The following is an 18,715-nucleotide window of genomic DNA, read 5'->3' as shown; positions in this document are numbered from 1 at the left end:
GTAGTAGTATTTGGGTAATGTATAGTAGTATTTTTGGGGTACTGTATAGTAATATGATATGGGCTCTGTATAGTAGTATTATTTGGGTTATGTATAGTAGTATTATTTGGGTTCTGTATGGTGATATGATATGGGCTCTGTATAGTAGTATTATTTGGACAATGTATAGTAATATGATATGGGCTCTGTATAGTAGTATTATTTGGGTAATGTATAGTAGTATTATTTGGGTACTGTATGGTGATATGGGCTCTATAGTAGTATTATTTGGGTAATGTATAGTGATATGATATATGCTTTGTATATTTGAGTATTGTATAGGATTATTATTTGGGCAATGTATAGTGAGTGATACGATATGGGCTCTGTATAATAGCATTACTTGGGTACTGTATAGTAATATGATATGGGCTCTGTATAGTAGTATTATTTAGGTAATGTATAGTGATATCATATGGGTTCTGTATAGTAGTATTTAGGACTGTATAGTGGCATTATTTGAGAAATGTATAGCAGTTTTATTTGGGTATTCTATATTACTATCTCTAGGACACTACAGTAATAGGGCAGTGATAGGGGAGTGTCCATGTAACTAGCTGAGTGGGAGGAGCTATAAACTAGCTGGGCGTTGTTAGGGGCAGAGATAGGGGTGTGTCTATGTAACTAGCTGGCGGGAGGAGCTATAAACTAGCTGGGTGTTAGGGGCGGGGCTGGAGCTGTGGCAGAGGAAGGAGCAGTGCATCATGGGTTTGGTCGGATACAGAAACAGGAAGTGTTACATACAGGATGAAAACAAACCAGAGGGATTCAATGAAATGGTGAAAACGGGGCAGGAGAGTCCAAACTGAAAAAGAAAAATCATGCAGAAGATGCACATGAGGTAACCAACTACATGAGCTTATCTGTTAAAAACCATAGTAATCCTTTAAAGGGTTTTGCTATGGATTTTAACGGATGCACTCATGTAGTTGCTTACCTCATGTACATCTTCCCCACGTTCTTTTATTTTATTTTATTTGGACTCTCTTGACTTCCCTATCCCTGCCCCGGAAGTAACATAGGAAATAAGAAAGAGCTGCATGGACAGGGTCATGTGACCACAGCCCAGAATGGGAGATAGGAGCAATAAAAGTAAAATAAATAAATTAATATATCACCGCTTCCTGCAGAAATGATTATGTTAAAAAATGTTGATGCAAAAAGGAAAACTCCTTTAAGAGAATGGTTAATATCAGTATATTCCTTTATTGATTGATAACATTAAAAAAGATACCTATATAACATATAACATATGCTAAATTAAATAAACTTATTTAGTAAACAATGTAAGATATTTTACCAACATTACACTGGCAAAGGAGTCAGAAATTTCGGCTCTTTGAAGCCTATGTCATGTCCACAGATTACTGCCACTGTCAACTATCTTCGGCAACATAATGGAATGGCCTCAGACACCTCGGAAACATGTTGGTTTTTACAGCCCGGCGTTATCCTGTGGTGCTCTGCAATCAATTACCGTTATACCACCATCATTAATAATTTTCTTAATGAAAATGATTCTGTTGATCTCCGCTGTATTTTAATTATCAGAGTTAAGCATAATTACATTGCAGCTCTGAGCTGGCATGTACACTCCTTTAGGGCGCAATTTTGTTTTAACACACTGATAATGTAATTTTACATTGTGTCAGTTGTTTAGTTATTATCCAGTCGTACAATTCCGCCGGATTCCTGATAACAGATAATAACCTCAGTACCTACCATATCCTGAAGTCATTTAAAAAGCAATATTGGAATTTCTTAACTAGCTAACTTAATCGTCTTATGAATGCATAATTCCCATTGCTAAATATTTGTACCGACACCCTGTTTTAATAATGCTGCTAAACGCAGGTAACCATACATGTAATGAGAAAGACAAGATAATTACATTTCTTCGCACAAACACGTTTCTTCTTTAATAACAATGCAATATCGTGACCCAGGAAATATTTGCAGAAGACATTTAGCTCTATCTTTATTTCACTTGGGTCAATTATTTTTTTTATTTTTTGGAAGGGGGGGTGGGGTACAGCCAAGGGCGGACGTAAAGACTGACCATGTGGTTGGTATGGAGTCCATGAAGGGGGTCTAGATCAAACCAGAGGTAAGGCCTTCCATGGCTTAGACTAGTTGTATTGCAGTACCTCAGAATGGGCTTCACTGCAAAGGGTTAATTGCTATAATATTACAACATTGCTAAGTCAAATGTTGTGATTTGATATGTTTGTAAACCTAATGGCATTGTAAGGACAATTAATGGTTTACTTGGTGGCTGATTGCGTTGGGTTGCCAGGAGATGGCCCTGGGTCCGCACCCTGATTAGTTAGTGAGTCTAGTTCTGACTGAAGAACAATGAAGACTTAAAAGGTGCAAGCTCCCCAGAGGTGGGCCTGAGATCAGAGAACCCTCATCTCTGAGACATCTACAGCCAATGTAGCACCTTTACCACCAAAGTGCTCCTGAGAGAAGGAAGTTAGAAGGTCTAGAACCCACGGGGCCATGCAATAGAGTCAGACAACAAGATGTTGTGCACGTTTATAGCAAAGAGACCTTACTGCTGTGAGAGGGAACACTGCTAGCACATCCTTTTACACTCTGACCCACCCTCTTTTGGCAAGAACCTCATTGCAGTGAGATTTTAGAGAAAGAAGGAGTACTGCAACCCATCATTGCTGCTGTCCATACACAACCATTGGGAAAGAACTGCACTGTTACAGTATACGCTTTGGAATTGTGCCTTGTTATGAACTACTGGAATTGTTTTGTACCAGAATCGAACACAAGGTTGATTCAGATAGATCAAAATTAATTTTAAGAAATCTCTCGTACACCATTATTACTCTATTTACTATACTATTAATGTCACTTTATTTCAGGTGAGATTTCATATCCATAATCTAATTGGTTGCTATGGGCAACTAAGCCAGTTTTCCGTTACACCAGTTTTGATAACTCTCCTCCGCCTTTTGGCATTCAAGTGCGACAGCCATGTTTGACTCATTCAGCAGCCTGTCCAGATCTTCTAAAGATATCTTAACCTACCGGTTTACTGCTGTAGAGCTGGATCTACAATATATATCTGAAAAAAAGGGGGGCAAAAGATATTGCTCCCCCAGAATTTCAGCAGCCTCCCAGTGTTCATGGTGCACGGGCTTCTCAGGGCTGGCCACTCTGCAGTTTAGTCCTAAGATATAAAGGTGGATATCCAGCACTCGTTCCTTAATTTTTTTTTAGTTTATTAGAAAAAGAAGACATATTAAAATCCAAAGATTTGTTTCTGCACTAAAATGAGTAAGGGTGCATTGACTCCAGAAACGCACCAGAAGATCTTTGGATTTTAATGTCTAGGTCCACATATATTTTAATATGTATCTAATAAAGTAAAACGTTTTTAAAGAACAACGAGTGCTGGACATCCACTTATTTAAATATATTTATCTAAATACCCTAGCCAAGGCAGAGGGGCTTTTTGACACACCCCTGAGGAACCCAACACCCAGAGACATGTCCCCCACTATGGCTGTAAATCAAAGCTCTTTCTGTGTCGAATAGTAAATGTTCATATTTCAATGTTATTAACATATTAATAATCTATCTATTGGCAGTCTTTGAATAAAACATTCTACCACTCTCGTGTAAGATATTAATTTATTCCCATTAGAGGATCAGGAACAGACATATAGTCAGAGTAGATATTTTGCACATTCCACCAATATTAGGTTTGTCAATCAGAACCCTGCAAAGGGCAGGAGGGCAGTGATTGGTTTGGTAATGGACATGTTTGAATATTTCAGAAAACAAAATATATTTATTATAAAAAAAAGAGAAAATGCATATAATATAGATCGATCAATTTTACACACCGAGCTTGGATTCCCGTCAAATAAATAAATCAGATGTAGAAAACTCAAACTTTTAAAAGGCACTGTGACCCCTGGTGGGATCCAAGACACCTCACGCATTAGATTTTGAAAGGATATTTTTGCCTTTAAAGCCATTTAAAATAAATATATGTACAACTTTGCAAATAATCTTCGTTAAAAATATCCTAACAATTTGTGTCTACAGCAAAAAATTGAGGACAGATGTAAAGCTTGTCTCAGAGATGAGATCTCTATCTGCAGACTAAAGGTAGATCCTGCTAAGTTTGGTGAGATCTGCTGACTAATGGATGCCTGGGCTGATTACACACATCAGATTAACAGAAGATTCTACTGTAGTATGTTAGATCTGCCAATTATCTGCAGATAAATATCTCTTGTTTATGAAAGGCTTATGAGAGGTAAACGCATTGCACCCGCACTGAATCCGGCCCCATTCATTTCTATAGGGCTGTGCACATGAGTGTTGCGTGAAAATCGCAGCATGCTCCTCTTTGTGCGTTTTTCACGTAACGCAGGCCCCATAAAAATGAATGGGGTTGCGTGAAAATCGCAAGCATCCACAAGCAAGTGCGGATGCGGTGCGATTTTCACGCACGGTTGCTAGGTGACGATCGGGATGGGGACCCGATCATTATTATTTTCCCTTATAACATGGTTATAAGGGAAAATAATAGCATTCTGAATACAGAATGCATAGTAAAATAGGGCTGGAGGGGTAAAAAAAAATAAATAAAAAATTAACTCACCTTAATCCACTTGTTCGCGCAGCCGGCATCTCTTCTGTCTTCATCTGTGATGAAAAGGACCTTTGATGACGTCACTACGCTCATCACATGATCCATCACCATGGTGATGGATCATGTGAATGACCATGTGATGAGCGTAGTGACGTCATCAAAGGTCCTTTTCATCACAGATGAAGACAGAAGAGATGCCGGCTGCGTGAACAAGTGGATTAAGGTGAGTTAATTTATATATTTTTTTTATTTAATTATGCTATTATTTCCCCTTATAACCATGTTATAAGGGAAAATAATACAATCTACACAACCTTGAACCCAAACCTGAACTTCTGTGAAGAAGTTCGGGTCTGGGTACCACATTCAGTTTTTTATCACGCGCGTTCAAAACACATTGCACCCACGCGATAAAAACTGAAAAACGGAACGCAATCGCAGTCAAAACTGACTGCAATTGCGTACCTACTCACGCGGGTTTGCCGCAATGCACCGGGACGCATCCGGACCTAATCCGGACACGCCCGTGTGAAAGAGGCCTTAAGGCTGTCCATACACTTTAGATAGCTGAGGGATGAACACTTGGATGCTCAATGGCTATAACTCCTAACCCCCCATACACATGTATACTTAGCAGAACACTCTTGTGGCCTGAATGAGAAAAGTGATGTAAGCTGCTGCCATGCACCTTTTGTGGTGGCATATCTCTCTTGAGAATAAAAGGATCAGGCATGTTGATATACAAAAGCCAGATCCTTCTTCCCCCCACATATGTGTTCACTGAGGAGTGAGGACACTACCATACACATTAGATGGTTGGCCAGTCCCACCAAAATCAGTGGGTTCAGCAAAAATTAATCTAATGTGTGTAGCCAGCTTAAGACAGTATGATTGCTAGATTTGACTACACATGGTTTGTTTGTAGTCTGTAACCATGGAGATAACTAGATCTCAATAGACAGAAGTCCACTGTGTGAAGCTCAACAACAAGGTGAACATCAGGACATACTTCTAAAAGTCTACATTGCTGCATGTATTGAACCATATTTTTCCACAGTATTTAGGTTGAGGCAGTTGCCACCTGCTTATTTCGCGAACAGAACAAAAATCTTCTCATCAATGTTCACCTGCAGAGAAATTCCAATTGGAAATGGAAAATCATAGACAATTAGATTTTAGCCCCTATGATAGGCCTTGCAAATTTATGATAGGCCTTGCAAATAACCTAAAATTATGGAAGACAGGTGAGCACAGAGTTCCAATGAGGAAACCCAAATGGTAGCAATCAGCCATGATACAAGCTAATGGTAATTTATAAAAACAAGGTTGATGGAAACAAATCTAAGTTCCCATCTCCCATTGGTCAAGACATTGGACAGTTCTTAGACCTTTGAAGATGCCTGCAGAGAAATTCTTGAACATATTGAGCCGCAAAAAAATGACATGAATGGTTTTCCATTGTGAGTAAATAAAGCGTTAACTTCAAATCTATGAGTAATAAGCCTGGTTTTCATAATTGGGGTCACCTAAGAGCAAAAATCATTGAAGGAGATATACCAAGCTATGGTATCTGATTTGAACGTAGATCATTCCCAGCCGACAGCGTTTTCTCCATTGTGCATGTTCCTTCACAACAAATGTTATGTTTTACAGAACCTGACATGCATTATTTAAATGCAAATTGATGCTGTGTATTTATATATTTAATATTTCATTTGGTGCTTTCAAAGGCTTGTGAAGGTTACAAAGAAATCTACTTCTGAGTGTGTAAAATGTAATGATTAAAAGGACAACTTGTAATTGTTTTGAGGAAGTTTTTTGGAGTCTTTGATGTTGCGATTAATGTTTCGGATGTAAATAATTTGATATGAACGCCTGGTTTGCTTTAAATTCATATTTTTTTCTCTTTCTTTATAACAGTCAATAGGTTGCCTTGGCAAAAACAAAAAACATATTTCATCTCAGTGTGCTCCTATGTTTGTAAACCTAGAATAAAATGTGTAAAATTCTAATATGTTCTGCGAAATCTACAAAGAAATCATCAAAGTCTCTTCAAGGCACAACTAAGAGTTGTGTTGGTTCACAATAGGAAATATTACCATAAGCGACTTGTGTGCTCAGTATTATACTATCTTACCTTGTGTTAATCGATCACAATATTCAAAGGGGGAAATAATCATATTTTTCACCCTATAAGACGCACTTTTTTCTCCGCAAAGCAGGGGGGGTAAATGTCAGTGCGTCTTATGGGGTGATTACTAATGTGTTCTTCCATTATGGAAGCACTCATCATTACAGGAGCACCAGGGAGCGGTGAATGCAGCATTCCCTGTGCGGGCTCTGTACTCACTGATTTCTCGTCTTCATCAGCCGCACGCTGTGCTGTGACCTGCACACAGTGTGAGGACATCTGTGCACTCTGTGGCCTCATGCTGTGCAGCATCACAGCACAACGGTCACATCACAACAGGAAGAGCAGGCTGCGCGGCAATCGGCACCTTAAATAAGCCTAATATAGGCGTATTTAAGGATAATAAATGACCCCCAATATGCCTGAGTCTTGTTGCATATAACATAGGCTTTCAGGGTGCCCCCATACTCATTAGATTTTTGTAGACAGTGCTACGGGGTATTTGGCACTGTTTCTGTGAAGGAAGACCCCATTAGATATTTACCCCAACCACCCTTCCTTTTATTTTAAAATTAAGTGCATTAAGAATTATAGTTTCCTTTGGCATCTGAAACCACAAAGCTAAACCGTGAGTATCTTGAAATATCTATAAATTTACAAGTTTCTTTTTAACTTTTGCTGATTATATCTGGTTTTCATGGCAACTATAATGTATGCATAGTGGACTGGCTTGTTATAGCATCTTGTCTTATAGGCCTATAAGGTATATCTACCTGGGTATTCCAGGATCTTGTAGCTGGTGGCCTATCCTAGGGATAGGCATATCTAATTGGCATTGGGTTTGACACACCACAACCCCAACCGATTAGCTGTTTCAATGCAGCTCCAGCACTGGAACTCAGTGCCAGAACTAATCAGCCTACACAGGTTATTGCAGCACCACTCCCATTTACTGTACTTCAATGGGAACTAAGCTGCAGTAAACAACTCCATCCACTACTCAATGGACAAAGATCTAGTTTGTGCCAAAACTACTACAGAATACCTGATTGGTGTGGATGAGGTTCTTTCCCACCACTCCCCCTTCCGATCAGATGTCGATGATGTATCCTAAGAATTGTCCATCAATAACAAAATCAACCCCTTTAAGGACAGAAAAAAATTACTGTAATTGACTGTCACATGGGTTTCTAATAACAAGCCTCCTCTCATTAACCCTTTCAATGAGTTGGCTACAAGAGGTCTTCTAGAGCAATGCCACTCGGCACAAAATTCACACAGATATGAAAAATCCATGGGCTAGTGTTGAGCGAGCATGCTCGGCCGAATTCCAGTTCGGCTCGAGCATCGCTATGCTCGGCACATGGCAGTACTCGGCCGAGTACCGTATGTGCTCGAGCGCAATGCTCAAGTCTCCTCCTCGCACGTTTCGCAGCTTCTAAGCAGCCAATAAACGTCCAGTTGCTGCCCTCACTGTAATGCCAGTAGCAGTGATTGGCTGGTCGGAACGTGTCATCGGGTGCTATGCGGATACGCCAATGAACAAGGCCTGACTTCTCGATTCCAACAGAGGAAAGCAGCTAAACATAAATGCACTTTAAATGTGTTGCTTATAATGTACTGAATACACTGGATTTCCATGCACTCCTTCCACCACAAACAAGGGTATATGGTTGAATATTCCTTTTCTCATCCTCCTCCTCCTCTTCCATCATATCAACATGCTTATTCGTCACGTATAATGCCCTCCCATATAGTGTTTTACGGGATCAGCTCACATGCAGGCCCTCGCATATAATTTTTTAGAGGGTCAGCTCACCAGCAGGCCCTCACCTACAATCTTTTACAGGGTCAGCTCACCAGCATGCACGCACAAAAAATCTTTTTCAGGGTCAGCTCACCAGTAGGCCCGCACTCCAAATCTTTTACAGGGTTAGCTCCCCAGCAGGCCTGCACATCAAATCTTTTACAGGGTCAGCTCACCTGAAGGCCCTCGCATTAAATTATTTAGAGGGTCAGCTCACTTGCAGGCCTACACCTCAAATCTTTTACAGAGTCAGCTCACCAGCAGGCCCGCACATCAAATCTTTTAGAGGTTCAGCTCACCTGAAGGCCCTTGCATTTAATTGTTTAGAGGGTCAGCTCACCTGCATGCCCTCGCATATAATGTTTTACAGGGTCAGCTCACCTGAAGGCCCTCGCATATAACTTTTTACAGGGTCAGCTCACCAGCAGGCCTTCACCTACGATCTTTTACAGGGTCAGCTCACCAGCAGGCCCGCACCTAAAATCTTTCACAGGGTCAGCTCACCTGCAGGTCCGCACCTAAAATCTTTTACAGGGTCAGCTCACCTGCAGACCCGCACCTAAAATCTTTTACAGGGTCAGCTCACCTGCAGGCCCTCACCTAATTATACCTAATAGGTAATTTGCGCACATGCTGCCTTGCTTGGATGTGGTAGCCATAGCCGTTTCTCAGGCTCCCTCTCCAGAATCGAACCATGGTCTACATGGTTTGGGCTGAAAATAACATCGAAAGTTGATAGGGCAGACATCCGAATGGATCGTTGCCGTCACGGGGACGTGCGAACGTCCCCAGGTTATCTAGAGTCACCAAAGCGGCAGCAGGCCCTCACCCATAATGTTTTAGATGGTCAGATCAGCAGGCACTTGCTCCAAATCAATCATAATTTTTCAAGGCTGTGTATGATGCCCTTTTTTATGTGTAATAAAGGGTGTTTTGTAGTGCCGGTTTCTTGTAATTTTTGGCAGCCCTTTCACTTAGTGCATAGGCTTTATGAGTGTAGGAGTCCCTCTACCTTAACAATTGTACCACAATGTGAATGAGGCCCTCCTTTATGTGATATACAGGTTGTATCGGAGTGCCTCTTGCTTGTAATTTTTGGCAGCACTTGCACTTTATATACAAGTAAATATATATAGGAATGAATGTTTCCTATCAATTTTTCCTCTAAAATAGATTTTTTTTCTTCGGTTTTGTGCGTATTATTGTCAGTCTGTAAAAGTGGCGTACTATTCGGACAACATTGTTCCCAGCAGCGACCTGGGAGTCCAAGATACATCCAGACATCCTCCCCATGCTTTCAGAATCATTTCAGTGGTGTTTCCATCAATTTCTGACATTTTCCTATGAACCAGACACCCTCCCCTCTTCAGAGCAGGTGGTGCCTGGTTTAGTGCTCGGCTTCTCCCATTGACTTCCATTATACATGTGTTCGGCCCCAGCCCCCGAGCACTACGGTGCTCAATCAACAGTACCATGGACTTCTCTGTCAATGTCTTTTTTATGTACCAAAGAAATGGCACTTCACAAAAAGATCTCATCTGAGAGCTGGGATTACCATGCACACAGTTTGTACTGGATGTGGCTATCATCAGCAGGCAGCTCTTCGAAGTCCTCTCCTTGACAAGGAACATTGTCCAAGAAGGATGTTTAAAGTGTAACTACAATTTGCTGCTGTTTGAAATAGCAAAACCTAATACTACTGAGAAGTCTTCTGCAAATAGATTATGAAATGGAGCGACAAACGCAAAGGGCCGACGGTCCCTTCATAGCCACATCATACCTGATGTAATCGGATATCAGAGGAACGAAGCATCTACTAACTGGCGATGCTCTCAGTCACAGGACATTGCACAAAACCAAAAGGCCAAGCAGTAATGTGTCTTTTATTTACTGTACAAAAACTTTTAACTCCATCCTGGGCTCTTCATCGGATATACCTTGTAGCAAAAATACTGTAACTTTAAGAGGTCTAAAGCAGGTAGAAAATGTCTAAATGTTGGAAAATATAATAACTGGGGGACATTTATTGAGACCGATGTCAATCTTTCCCCTGCACCACAATTATGAAGGGTGCATGCCTCTTACCTAATATTTGTGGTACATCTTTACAGGTCCATGTACTGTTTTGGATAATTTGGACCCAAATGTTGAATGAAGAAGGAATAATCAGCATTTCTGTGCAATCATAGCCAATGAGTTATATGAACTACTTGGCTCCATCACTGCATGGTGCCCATAGATCCCTGATACCATTTATGCCATGAATTCTGTGGCTAGGTATATCCAGCCTCAATTGCACAATGGATCCCAAAAACATCTACATCAACATCACAGGGTATTTCAAAAAGAGAGACTTGATTTCAAAGCCGCATATTTCATGGTGGCAACATGTTACAATCGCCCAAAAATTTACAAATGGTTTAACAAGTTATTACAGGGGTTATGTCATCACAGAGACATATCGCTAGGATATGCCCCCATTGTCTTATAGGTGCGGGTCCCACAGCTGGGAGCCGCACCTATTTCGAGAACGGAGCAGCCGCTCTCCATTCATTTTCTATGGGGCCGCCGAAAACAGCAGAGCCAGCTGGCCCATAGAAGTGAATGGGAGCGGTGGCCGGTCAAGCGCACTTCTATGGGGAGCGCGCTTGGTGGTGGCCGGACTGGAGTCCTCCAGGCACCACTTTGCGAGGCTCCGTTCTCGATATAGGTGCGAGTCCCAGCAGTGCGACCCGCACCTATAAGACAACGGGGGCATATCCTAGCAATGTACCCTCATTGTCTGAGGTGAGACAATCCCTTTAATTTTCATGTTCTCATGTTTTCCTCTGAAATGCGTCGTCGCCCTGTGCTCTTCACCTTACATAAGCAGCCTGATTCCCCAAATTATTGGTACCAACAACGAACACTCTTTGGCACTGGCAGATCAATGGCAAAATGCCGATGAATGCACGATACGTCACATTTACAGAGATTCAGTCTTGCTGAACTACAGAACACAAAATGCCTTGTGTTGCGGAGAGGCCATCTCGGGAATGATGGTTGGCGGTTGCTGAGATACAGCGATTTCAAATCGGGTCCATCTTTTTGAAACACCCTTTAAAATCAAATGCCACAAGCTTTACCTTTGTTGTAGACGATACAGTTGTTCTTGCTATCCTCGACTCCTTGCCAGGTCACATCCAACAACCATTTGGGACCATCGGTCAGCACCAGAGGAACGGGAGCCTTTGTCTTCTGCCGGAAAAAGAATAGAATCAGTAACGATTATCAAAAAGAATCCAAAATTGAGTCAATTAAGATTCATATTATCCCAGCTCAGCCATTCAGTCGTCATCTATATTCCCAGCGTCATCTCCTTAAACAATGAGAAGGGATCAAAGCGTTCCATCCTCTCCACCGATCTGAATAGCAAAGTTATTATCTAGGATATTTCCAAACGATACTGGATCAGATCTCCCAGATTACCGAGATCTCCAGTGGTTTGGAATTCTAAAAGGAAAATGCAGATGACTTTCAGAGCAGTAAACCATGTTTGCAAGTGAACTTTAGGTACATTGTACTTCGCTATCAAGAAGATCTCGCCATTTCCTGAAACAGACAGGAAAGAATTCAGAGAATCGGTATCCATTTCAAACCCCTTATCCGCTGTTACATTTATTTTCTCGTAGGAAATTATTCGGAATGAATAATGTAATTTTCCCTTCTCTATCTTCTGCCGCCTGATGATGTACAGTTTTACTGCCGCTGAAATAATAATATTGTTAATGTTTCAATATGTAGTCGCAAGACTATAAAAGACGCAGAGTGAATACATTTCAAAGCAGAGGAAGCAAAGCATGACACCTCTTGTCCTTTGAGGTATAAAAATATAAAAAGAAAAAAAAAAAACTGAAGAGCTTGTTCCATATTTTTTCTCATTGAGGATTTACTGTTCCATATAAAAGGGATTTTTATACCCTATGATTAAGAGACGCTACAATCACACAGAGGTAAAAGCTGCAGCCAGATGCTGGGCACGGTGGGGCTGGCGTTGAACGCGTGACCTTGTAAGGCTGGTTTCAAACGTCATTTTCCCTTTTTTTTTGCACCATTTTTTTACTTGCGTTTCTTGTGTTTATTGTTATTTTTTTAGTAAAAAAAAAATTGCTCCCTATGGAAACTTTGAAACACATTTTTGTGCCATCAACATCTATTGTTTTTTTTTTGTCTCTGCTTGAAAAAAACACGTGTTGCGCTTTTAATAGTTTTTAGGTCAGAAAGGAAGTGACATCATAGGGGGGGTACATGCTCACCAATTTAAAAAAAATGCATGCCTTACAAAATTGCCTTAAAACATGTGCTAAAACACACTGCATATTAAAGACATTTTTTACAAAAAACAAAAAAAAAAGCCATAAAAAGGGTTGCAACATGATAAAAGTGCAAGTATTTTAAAGGTATTTTTTTCTGTCTAAAATTATTGTGTGAAGAAAGCCTAACACGTAGATTTGCTCCCTAGTACATCTCATTGCTGACGTCCCGCGCTACACTTCTACACAATATTGAAATAATGAAGAAAAAATTAGGGGGGGGGGCCCTTTCACGCGGGCGAGTTTTCCGCGCAGGTGCAATGCGTGAGGTGAACGCATTGCACCCGCACTGAATCCGGACCCATTCATTTCAGTGGGTCTGTGCACATGAGCGATGTTTTTCACACATCAGTTCTGAGTTGCGTGAAAACCTCAGCATGTTCTATATTCTGCGTTTTTCACGCAGCGCTGGCCCCAGGGGGCTGCGTGAAAATCGCATCGCATCCGCAAGCAAGTGCGTTTTTCACGGATGGTCGCTAAGAGATGTTGTTTGTATACCTTCCGTTTTTTATCCCGCACGTACAAAACGCATTAAATCGCATTGCACCCGCGGGATAAAAACTGAACAACTGAACGCGATCGCAAGCAAAACTGAATGAACTTGCTTGTAAAATCGTGTATTTTTCACTGAACGCATCAGCAACGCATCCGGACCTAATCCGCTCACGCTCGTCTGCAAGGGGCCTAAGGGTGGCTGCACATGGTTGGGTATTACGAACATTTTTTTCTGCATGGATTTTGTGCGAAACAAAAAGCACTTTCCGCGCACAAAGCTGCAGCGCGCACCCCGAGGCCGCCTGCATACAAGTGCAGGTGAACGCACATTAGATCCCCACAAATTTCGGTGTGGATTTATGTAGGTTTCTCTACCATATCCGCACCAAAACCCGCAATTTCTGATTGCGTTTCGGTGTGGATTTGATGTTCTTTTGCTGCAGATCTCACCCATTATTGGAAAAGGGTGAAATCCGCAGCTAAAAACTCAAACCTCATAAATGACCTGCTGCAGGTTTGGAAATCCGGGCGGCAGATCAATTTCCGCAATGAAAAAAATCTGCAAAGTGTCCATGAGATCTGTGTAGTATCATACACTTTGCTTGTACTGTACTAGGCTGCGTTTTTTCCGCGCGGCGGAATCCACATGGAAAATCCGCAACGTGTGCAGACGGCTTAAGTCCACACGGATCATACTTGATAATGATGATTCAGAAAATCTGCAAACATTCTGCAGGGAAATTTGCAAGACTAATCCTCACCAAATCAGGAAGCGTTTGGCGCAGATTTGCAGCTACGGATTTTCATGCACAGTCTGTAAAGAAAGCGGAAAAAAGCCAATACTTCTGAAGGTCCGATTTAGTCATATATTTCCAGGAGGAATAGCAGAGGAATTGCACAATTCAGTTCTAATAAAAGATGCCGCCAGAAACATTATTTAATGGGGAATGCAAATATGGTACATAAATAAATGGGTAATGATTATTAACTTTAGTTCGACTTCTGTTTAACATTTTCATTTCCATAAAGCCTCATTCACACGTCAGTGTTCGGTCAGTGATTTCCATCAGTGATTTTGAGCCAAAACCAGGTGCGGCTTTAAACACAGATCAGGAGCAGATCTTTCCCTTACATCTTATGTCTGTGGAGGCTCCGATCCTGGTTTTGGCTCACAATTAGGAATGGAAATCGCTGACATTTGAATGAGGCTCATGCAGACGACTGCATGTATTTTACGGTCCGCAAAACACGGATCCTCTAAAAATACGGATGACGTCCGTGTGACATCCGTATGGCATCCGCGTTTTTTTTTTTTTGCGGATCTATTGTAACAATCCTTGTCCTTTTCTGCAAAGCAGACAAAAACAGTTTTATTTTTTTGCGGAACGGACTTGCGCACAACCGGATACCGGATGCACACTGAGTCATTTCCGTTATTTTTGCGGCCCCCTTGAAATGAATGGTTCTGCATATGGGCTGCAAAAAAAAGAAAAAGAAAAAAAAGGAACGGACACGGACAAAAAACAAAGTTTGCGCGCATGAGCCCTTAATCGGCAGGGTCAGGCCTACAAAGTATTTTGGCTGATTTATTCGGGTTGATCCTGCTGACAATGGCCCTTTAAAGCCATAAATGCTCGTTGGTGAGGTCTACTTGACAGGTGGCTGATATGTATATGTACCTGCAGACTCCTGCAATGTCAGTTCTGTGATATAGAGTTATGGAGTCTACTCTACATCCGAAAAATTGGATGGTATTAAGGGTCCAGCTGTAAAAAGCTGCTGCGCAGACCCTTCGCGCCTCTGCCTTTCACACCCTCCTTTGGCAGCTAATTGGTAAGATCAGAAATTCTAGATTTTCAGCTCGGAGGGAGCGCCGGTGTAATGTGACTTCCTGGCTGCATTTGCTGAATGTTTGATGGTCGGGGAATTATTTGCCGCCTTGTTTTCTTCTAAAACAGTTTCTTATGAATCAGTTAATCTCATTGTCTTCAGAATAAAACCCAGCGCAGCTTGTACGCTGTGCTATTTTTTCCACAATAAAAGCTCCAGAATTCCAGCTCTGTTCGCATTATATAGCGGCCAATGGAGAGAGCGCGATCTCATACTTATTTCCATCACAGTGGGTCATGGACCAATTTGAATATTTGGATTGTATAAAGATTATCACAGTAGTGTTGTCATCAAAGGCAGCCTTACAGACGCTGCGCATAAATCATTTTCAATGAGAAAAAAAAAAAAAAAACATAGTAAAATACTGTACCATAAAAAAGAAAAAAAAAAATTGGTTGTAATTCCTAAAGAATGAAGGTTACGGCATATCAGTATAAAATCACCATGAATATCAAAGCATATCGCGTTTCAATTAAAAATCGACATTCGTAAGAGATGCAGAAATAACAAGTGTGAAAATGAATTCTGTGTCCTGGAAATGAAATCCACTTTTTATTTCATGTTTCTCTTGGCGTCAGCAAATCCATTCTACAGAGTTAGAATTTGGGCCAAATTTTTTGAAACATTTGAAGTCTATCGAATCAGGATTTTAGGTGATTCGAATTAGAAGCTACAGAGACCCAGGATGTCAGCCACAGCTTTTCAGGGCACTTTTCTTTTGGGTCAGATCAATTCAGGTCTTATTCAAAACGGACAGTTGATTCGGTTGAATCAGACCTGAAACTAATTAGCAAAAATTCACTTGTCTCTTATTCCATCTACACTTTACTACACTCACACTATACTATACTATACTATACTAACACTATTCTATATGAACTATATAATACTAATACTATACGAACTATATTATACTAACACCACACTATACTATACTATACTATACTAACACTATTCTATATGAACTATATAATACTAATACTATACTAACTATATTATACTAACACCACACTATACTATACTATACTATACTATACTAACACTATTCTATATGAACTATATAATACTAATACTATACGAACTATATTATGCTAACACCAAACTATAGTATTCTATACTAACTATACTATACTCACACTATACTATACTAACTATATTATACTAACATTATACTAACTATACTATATACTATACTCACACTATACTATACTAACTATATTATACTAACATTATACTAACTATACTATATACTATACTAACTATATAATACTAATACTATACTAACTATATTATGCTAACACCACACTATACTATTCTATACTAACTATACTATACTCACACTATACTATACTAACTATATTATACTAACACTACACTACACTATACTATTCTATACTAACTGCACTATACTCACACTATATACTACTAACTATATTATACTAACACTACACTACACTATACTATTCTATACTAACTGCACTATACTCACACTATACTATACTAACTATATTATACTAACATTATACTAACTATACTATATACCAGTGATGGTGAACCTTTTAGAGGCCGAGTGCCCAAACTGTAACCCAAAGCCCACCTATTTATCGCAAAGTGCCAAAACAGCAATTTAACCTGAATACCAATATAGTGTATCTTCCATGTACTTTATCATTTAGCTATAATAGCCCTGGCAGGAAAAGCATAAGACATATTAGTACACCATAGACTTTTTCCAGGGTGCGGGTGCCCACAGAGAGGGCTCTGAGTGCCGCTTCTGGCACCCGAGCCATAGGTTCGCCACCACTGTTATATACTATACTAACTATATTATACCAACACTATACTATTCTATACTAACTATACTATACTCACACTATACTATATACTATACTATATTATACTAACACTATACTATATACTATACTATATACTATACTTACTATATTATACTGACAATATAATATACGATACTATGCTATATACTATACTTCCTATATTATACTAACACTACCCCTTTTCAATGCAAGGGTGCGATCCGTGGCAAAACTGCATCAAATCCACCCCAAAAACCGCAAGTAACACCTATTTGTTTTCTAGTGTGGAAGTGCATGCAAAATGTCTGCAAGACAGCCTGCACCCATGTGCCGGTAACCTAATAGGGACCTTAGCCCCCTTTTACACGGGTGAGTTTTCCGTGCGGGTGCAATGCGTGACGTGAACGCATTGCACCCGCACTGAATCCTGTCCCATTCATTTCAATGGGGCTATGTACATAAGCGATGTTTTCACGCATCACTTGTGCGTTGCGTGAAAATCACAGCATGTTCTATATTCTTTTCACGCAACGCAGGCCCCATAGAAGTGACTGGGGCTACCTGAAAATCGCTTTGCATCTGCAAGCAAGTGTGGATGCAATGCAATTTTCACGGATGGTTGCTAAGGAGATGATGTTAATAAATAGGGATGAGCCCCAGGACCCCATTAAAGTCCATTTACGTTATAATTTCCATGATAACATGGTTATAATGGAAAATAATAGCATTCTTTAATACAGAATGCTAAGTAAAATGTCCATTGAGGGTTAAAAAAATAATAAAAAAATTACTCACCTCATCCACTTGATCGCACAGACGTTATAGTCTTCTTTCTTTCTTTTTCTTGCAGGACCTGCAAAAGGACCTGCGCTGATGTCATCGCGCTCACCACATGGTGACGTCTGCGCAGGTCCTGCTGAATGAAGATAGAAGAACCCGCGGGAAAAAGTCGCAGTTTGCGGCACAAATAACCTTTAAGCCGAAATCCGCGGCAGATATACGCCAGAAAACTGGCACATATTATTTAGTAAATGACCCCCATAGTTTAATAAGTAAATAAAAATAAAGACATAATAAATAAATAAATAAACAACTAAGGAGGAAGACGGTGGTTTGTTCCAGTCATGAAATCAGAGTCATTTTTTATTAGCATATTGTAGCTTTAAGTAACATAAGAAAATAATATGGCCCGGTAATTTTTAGTTCCTATGTACATTAAGAATCATTTGAGTAACTCAAAGCATATATATTTGGAAAAATTCAATAAAAAGATTTTTACAAGAATCATTTAAGGTAAAGATTAAAAGGTGTAACACCTATGATATAACATGAGGCTTGTAAGATAATCTTAAGTGATATTAATGTAAAATAAAAGGATACATGGGAAATGCTAACTTAAAGGAGAACTCCACTCCAAGTACTATTGTTACACTGTGTTATGCCTTATGCAGGGTCACAAGGGGTGTAGCATGACATGATGTTTCAAAGTCAGAATCCCTATGTCATACACCGCACAGGGCACAACATATCAGTCCTGTCCAGAGAGCTCCTCGGATGATACCC

The 18,715-nt window shown here is 40.2% G+C and overlaps 1 protein-coding gene across 2 annotated transcripts in view; it reads right to left on the bottom strand.

Annotated features, from left to right (window-relative positions):
* ZFPM2 (zinc finger protein, FOG family member 2) overlaps window positions 1-18,715 on the bottom strand; it is a 444,211-nt gene that overhangs the window by 177,756 nt on the left and 247,740 nt on the right. The window contains exon 5 of one of the 2 annotated variants that reach the window (XM_040433018.1): window positions 11,727-11,838. In XM_040433018.1, coding sequence (XP_040288952.1) covers window positions 11,727-11,838 — 112 coding nt within the window. The remainder of the gene's footprint in view (window positions 1-11,726; window positions 11,839-18,715) is intronic. The other variant, XM_040433019.1, reaches the window with a different exon arrangement.

Source organism: Bufo bufo, chromosome 5, assembly GCF_905171765.1.
Source record: "Bufo bufo chromosome 5, aBufBuf1.1, whole genome shotgun sequence".
NCBI lineage: Eukaryota > Metazoa > Chordata > Amphibia > Anura > Bufonidae > Bufo > Bufo bufo.
This window is presented reverse-complemented; position numbering and strand designations above follow the sequence as displayed.